General features: G+C 43.6%; 2 protein-coding genes across 2 annotated transcripts; one reads left to right on the top strand and one right to left on the bottom strand.

Moving 5' to 3' along the window:
• Window positions 1–878: 878 nt before the first annotated feature.
• On the top strand, window positions 879–2,266 carry bcl2l16 (BCL2 like 16). The gene is made up of 2 exons (XM_076149427.1): window positions 879–1,361; window positions 2,015–2,266. The coding sequence occupies exons 1-2, from the start codon at window positions 879–881 to the stop codon at window positions 2,141–2,143; spliced, it is 612 nt and encodes a 203-aa protein (XP_076005542.1). The 3' UTR covers window positions 2,144–2,266.
• On the bottom strand, window positions 2,170–5,340 carry LOC143000190 (tubulin beta-1 chain-like). Its single transcript, XM_076149426.1, has 4 exons — window positions 5,218–5,340; window positions 4,023–4,131; window positions 3,834–3,944; window positions 2,170–3,727 (listed from the first exon to the last, which is right to left on the bottom strand). The coding sequence occupies exons 1-4, from the start codon at window positions 5,272–5,274 to the stop codon at window positions 2,667–2,669; spliced, it is 1,338 nt and encodes a 445-aa protein (XP_076005541.1). The 5' UTR covers window positions 5,275–5,340; the 3' UTR covers window positions 2,170–2,666.
• Between the last annotated feature and the right edge of the window lie 1,248 nt (window positions 5,341–6,588).

Below are 6,588 nucleotides of genomic sequence, written 5' to 3'. Positions count from 1 at the left end.
CAGGTTTGACTGCCTTTGCCAGTTGCATCATGGTTGTTTGAAAGACTCCCCTTTTCCTGACACAGAGAGTTTTACAATTATACAGCAGAAATAAACTAATTGAGTCGTATGACATGACAATAACAATAAGATTAGTGTATATGGTATTAAATAAACATACCTCAAATGAAAATTAAAGGATTTCTCATTTGGAAGTCACCTTATAAAAGCGTGTTATTCTTTATAGTGTTGTATGTTTATTGTTTAAAGATACCAAATCAATTTTGATGATGTACAAAAGTGGCTGTCGGTTGTATTTCACTGAAAGATGTCAACAGCAAACAACTTTCAGTTATTTGTCCACCTGTCTTCATTTCTTTGCTCTCACTCTCACACGCTATAAACACTAACCTGTTCCTTGTCAGTCTGCAGGTTCACTGTTGTCTTTATTTAGCCCTGTTTGTGTTGGAATGGCAACGTGTGTGTCAGGAGGGATGATGCATTTGATACTGGAGCTCAGTGTCAGTTTCCAACAAGGGATCTATATTTAGGCCGCAGGGTAAATCAGGCGAGGGTACACGATGACCCACTCTAGCTACGACACAGACACGCGCCTCTGGACTCCCCGCACTCTTTGACCTGCAAGAAGAGACATTTACCTCGTGGCTTGGGACCTCTTGTGTTGTCTTTTTAAAGATAAGGTGAGTTGTAAGTATTTCTTTCACTGGATGCATGAAGAAGAGTTTTCACCCTATTAATACTAACCTATTTCCACAATGTCCCAAGACACCATGACGTGCTGACATACAGAGAGAATGGATTTGCCGCTTGGTATGGGAGCTGTCATCTACCGCCTGATGGCAAAACTGTTATTAGTGAAGTAGCAGTTACAATTGACCATGTGTCAGTCTGAGGTGTTGGAGGCCAGACTTGGCCTGAACAGTCCCGATCCACTGGTGAGAGAAGCATTTCTCATGGCTCATGACTACATAGACTATGTCACCAGAGGAGGGGCAGAGGGCTCCATGGGTCCTGCCCCTACAGCCTGCAGTGCTGCCCTGCGCCATGCCGGAGACGAACTCCTCCAACGCTTTCCCATCTTCTTCAGGCGTTGGCCTCGCATCTTCCAGGATGTGACGGAGAATACGGCCTGCCCGACGCTCATCTCTATCCTGGATGAACATTTCATCGCCAGTGTCCCTGGGGGGCGCCGCAGAGACCTGGCCTGGAGCGCAGTGCTATCGGTGTATGTGCTGGCTGGCCAGATGGCCTTGCATTGCCATGAGAGAGGCATGGAGACGGTCCTGCCCCAACTGAAGGACTGTGTGGGAGCCTATGTGGAGAGGGTCGTTTGCCCCGAGATCCAAGACAAAGGAGGATGGGTAAGGTGTTTACAAATGAATAAACACAAACAGGATGTGCAATAAAGCTCATTACCCACATCATAACATAAGCAAACACATAGCTTTAAATATCAAGCAATGAAGAATCATCTGGTGTTGAGTCCTAAAATGTTTGTCATATTTTTTAGTTACTTTATGTTTTTGTGCTTAGTAATGTCTCCCCACTTTTCCCATTGTGAAGTGAAGATAGTATATATATATATATATATATATATATACACACATATATATATATACACACATACACACACATATATATATATATATATATACACACACAAGTATACCATTAGTAAGCTTCATCTTGTCTGTCAACTTATTGAGCAGCACTTGAGACTTGGCCCCACCCGCCTGCCACAGCATCACAATCATGAGGTCTGGACTGAAGGACGTGGCAACGTGGCTTTTTGTAGATGCCGAGTAGCCAATATAGATTTTCCAAACCAGAGCTCATGTATATATAATAAAATCCTTATACACCGTTCTACCCTATTTACAAGTTTGGTGAACACTTCTTGCCAAATGACCCGGTTGATATCTATTGATCTGGACCCCAGAAGGAACGACTTATGAATTCATTATGCAGTAGTTAAATACTGAAGCATTAACCATTTAACTTGTGTTTTTGACAGATTGGGTTTGCATCGCGTTTTGGAGTAAAGCAAAACTTGGAGGGCCAAGTGAAGAAAGTGTGCTGTTGGACACTACTGGCGTTGGCCATAAGCATCCTGACTTACTGTGTATGGAAGAGAATGGCTTGACCAACAAGAAAAACAATCTTAACAAATGTGCTCCACATGTAAGTTTTAATCCTTGAAAAAAATGTGAGAAAATACTCATTGTACAATAAAACCAAAAATCATGGCAATATTTCAATTAACAGATGTTCAACCAATCCAAAGGATCATTTGTGTTGTACAACATGAACTTTGATCTTGTGACGTTATATGCAGAACTCAAGGAACAGTTATGGATCAATTTGATGATGTACGAGCAGCTACGTGGTGGGGGAATGTTTCACCCAAATCAACTTCTTTCTCAGTTGCATACATTCTTGTAGTCTGAGCCGTCTTTAACAGTGAAGTTCAACACTAAAGCTCTGCATACAGGGAACTTTTCACGCTATGAAGGGCAGAATACAGTTGAAAATGACTGAAAAGAACTGGTACATCAGGAATTTGTACAAATTGGTACAGTGAATTGAATACATCAAACCAGAGATTGCAAATACACAGGAAGAAAAGGTTGACAGTCACTGACAGGTCAGTTACTTTGAAAAGAAATTTAGGCCAGCTCTTCCTCGCCTTCCTCTTCAAACTCTCCCTCTTCCTCAGCAGTGGCATCTTGGTACTGCTGGTACTCTGAAACCAGGTCATTCATGTTGCTCTCGGCCTCAGTGAATTCCATCTCATCCATGCCCTCGCCTGTGTACCAGTGGAGGAAGGCCTTACGCCTGAACATGGCTGTGAACTGCTCGGAGATGCGCTTGAACAGCTCCTGGATGGCTGTGCTGTTGCCGATGAATGTGGCGGCCATCTTGAGGCCACGAGGAGGAATGTCGCACACTGCGGTCTTGACGTTGTTGGGGATCCATTCAACAAAGTAGCTGCTGTTCTTGTTCTGCACATTCAGCATCTGCTCATCCACCTCCTTCATGGACATGCGGCCACGGAAGATGGCAGCCACGGTCAGGTAGCGGCCGTGGCGTGGGTCGCAGGCGGCCATCATGTTCTTGGCATCAAACATCTGCTGAGTGAGCTCGGGCACGGTCAGGGACCTGTACTGCTGGCTGCCTCTGCTGGTGAGGGGAGCGAAGCCTGGCATGAAGAAGTGAAGACGGGGGAATGGAACCATGTTGACGGCCAGCTTACGCAGGTCAGCGTTGAGCTGCCCAGGGAACCTGAGGCATGTGGTCACACCGCTCATGGTGGCAGAGACCAGGTGGTTGAGGTCACCGTAGGAGGGGTTTGTGAGTTTAAGGGTGCGGAAGCAGATGTCATACAGAGCTTCATTGTCGATGCAGTAGGTCTCATCTGTGTTTTCTACGAGCTGGTGGACTGACAGTGTGGCGTTGTAGGGCTCAACTACTGTGTCTGACACTTTAGGGGAAGGCACCACGCTGAAGGTGTTCATGATGCGGTCAGGGTATTCTTCACGGATCTTGCTGATGAGCAGGGTGCCCATACCAGAGCCTGTACCACCACCCAGGGAGTGTGTGAGCTGGAAGCCCTGAAGGCAATCGCAGCTCTCAGCCTCCTTCCTCACCACATCCAGGACAGAGTCCACCAGCTCTGCACCCTCTGTGTAATGACCCTTGGCCCAGTTATTACCAGCACCGCTCTGGCCTGCAATACAAAAGATAAATTGTTACTAAGCTCCACAGCACTCACTGAGCACCCAGTGTAATGACCTATAGGCTGCAGGCAAATATGGCACAAGAGAACAACTCACCAAAGACAAAGTTGTCTGGTCTGAAGATATGACCAATAGCCCCGGACCTCACAGAGTCCATGGTGCCTGGCTCCAAATCCACCAGCACGGCACGGGGAACATATTTGCCACCTACGGATGAATAGAGAATTAAAGCAATGGACAAAGACATTTAACTCTGAATGTAAGCCACACCTAGTTAAGACTTACCGGAGGCTTCATTGTAGTAGACATTGATCCTGTCAAGCTGCAGATCGCTGTCACCATTGTATGAGCCAGTTGGGTCAATTCCATGCTCATCACTGATGACCTCCCAAAACTGAAAGAAACACCAGTTGTGAAATTTTGCTTCAGGATTTAATAAAGAAATATTAAACATTACAAAGTTCATCATCCAGGTAGTATCTTTAAAATGTGGACACGAGTAATGATTATGGTAAGTGTTATTCAATTATAATTCCACTTCCTGTCACGTTGCATTTGGCAACTCCCAGCCCGACCATCAATAGATTCATTTGTTGGCCGCCTGCCATTACATTGTTCAGCGAAAAGCACAAATCATGTTGGCAGTCTGAATAAAACTCAATTAACCTGACGAGAAAATACAGACGACTGAAACAAGGCTGGGATTTAAGATCCCGTTTTTTATAAATTCGTTTTAAAATGACGCAGCTAAAATTGCTGTCAATTTATTTAAATTTCGACACGTAACATAATCCAAGATCCCTTTGAAGCGTTTTATGGCTATAACTGGGAAAGAAAAAAAAAAGAGGCCATTTTAAACAAATCAGGGCGCGGTTTCACAAATTAGGTACCGCCGCAGTAATGGCGGCCCGTTTGGTTCCACCTTCTTTAACAAATTCGTCTATAAGCGTTTAGTTTAGAATTTTGATAATTAATTTCGACGACAAGAACCGCCCAGACCGCCTTCTTCGCCTCGAGGGACTTTCCCAATCCGGGTTGACAGCAAAATGCCGCCATTCTTCCTCGGGTTTAGCTCGAGTATGACAATGAAAACTCTATATTCGGGATGAAAAAACCGGTTACTCCCGCCATAAACCATATTATCTTCCTAGAACGGTTCAACCTGGGGACATTTTCCAAAGTGCGCACATTTTTTTATGACTCAGGCCACATGAACATTGCGCATATTAAATGAAGCTTTCAAACAAAAAAGGGGGCGTTAGCCGAACCTATCCTTCTCTACTGCAGTGATTAAAAGAATCTCCGTGGCCCGTTTCCCTTTTCGACGCGCCACCATGTTTTTTCCGCATTGCAGTACCACAAACTTAATTTGGGCTGTCTAGAGAAAACGCTTCGGCGTCTCGTGGAAAGAAACGTGTCACTGCGTCTGATTCTTAGAGCAGAAAGACTTGGACTGGAGAGAGGCGAAACATTTACTAACCTTAGCGCCGATTTGGTTTCCGCACTGGCCAGCTTGAAGATGGACGATTTCCCTCATTTTGTCACAAGGCAGAAAAAAAGACAAGTGTGTATGTGTGTCTTGGAGTTGGTTGAGTGTGGGCGCGAAGGCGGAACCCTTAGTTTTATCAGCGCGCGTGCCCCACCCTTCAAGGCGCTGCCCACAATGCCTATTGGCTAATATTTTTGATCACGTGTTACAGACACGCACTTCCACCAATACGACTTCAAAGCAGCACGTACCATTGGTCCAAACCATCTGTCAATCCCAGTTATCTTAAAAGCGTGACTTTGAGCCTTTCAGCCACTTCCGCGATGACTGCTCAGAAATTTCACACTGACATCATTTTTAATTGCGGCTTTTTTATTAACACGTGCGGTTGTGATTGGCTGTTTTCATGGTTGACAGAAACATATTTTGATCCGATCGGTTATAACTGAGGGTCGATTCTATGGGCTACTAGTAATGCGTATTCCATGTTGCTGATTGTGACACTGCAGTGACGTGGTTGGTATTACCTAAACTACCAGAAATCATGGACCACAGGCCTGTGAGTCTGCACATTTTTTGGAGGAGCCAATAGTTTTTCCTCTTATACCACGACTTCTAGGTTATTAAGTTAGTGTGTTACTTCACTCTGGTTTGAATGAAAGGCTGAAGACGTTGATGAATCCACAGGACAGCTCTTAATTGTCCTAATGAGGTCATGATTTCAAATTCAAGCTGCAGGTGTTGCTGTGCCCTGATAGGTATTTATTTATTGAAATCCTCATAAGCTCACATCTTATGATAGTCTATCTAAATGCAGCTGTTAAAAAAAGGATTTAGCAGTTGAATATATGTGACAAAGGAAATGACATAACAAAATGTGTTAAACTAAAGAGTATAACCATTGATAAACAAATTGATCAAAAATCAGAACAAAAACACCCATAAGAACAAATGGTTGTTAATGATTTCCATTCAACCAAATTATTTTACTTGACCTACATTTGTTAAATTTAAAATGAAAACAAAAGCAAGACTGAAAATATAGACACAAAGAAAACCCACAGTTATGGCAACACCCAGGGAAATGTGCAAAGTCTACTATCCTAATCAACTGTGATAAATTCGAAAGTAAAACAGTCATGTAGTCTTTAAATTGTTAAATGCATCTCCTTAATTGATTATTCTCAGTGCGGATTCTTTAAATAAGACCATAGACTGTAACTTAGCAACAGACAAACGCCACTAATCGACAAATTACTTTATTTTTAAACTTGAATGACAAAATGATGCTGTAACCAAGCATGACCCCCTGTAATTTGAGGTTTTGAGCTAGTGTAGACAGGCAGAACGTATTTCCAGTGC

Source organism: Genypterus blacodes, unplaced genomic scaffold (genome assembly GCF_046128005.1).
Source record: "Genypterus blacodes isolate CSIRO-AG114 ecotype Tasmania unplaced genomic scaffold, CSIRO-AGI_Gbla_v1 ptg000045l_1, whole genome shotgun sequence".
NCBI classification, from domain to species: domain Eukaryota; kingdom Metazoa; phylum Chordata; class Actinopteri; order Ophidiiformes; family Ophidiidae; genus Genypterus; species Genypterus blacodes.
This window is presented reverse-complemented; position numbering and strand designations above follow the sequence as displayed.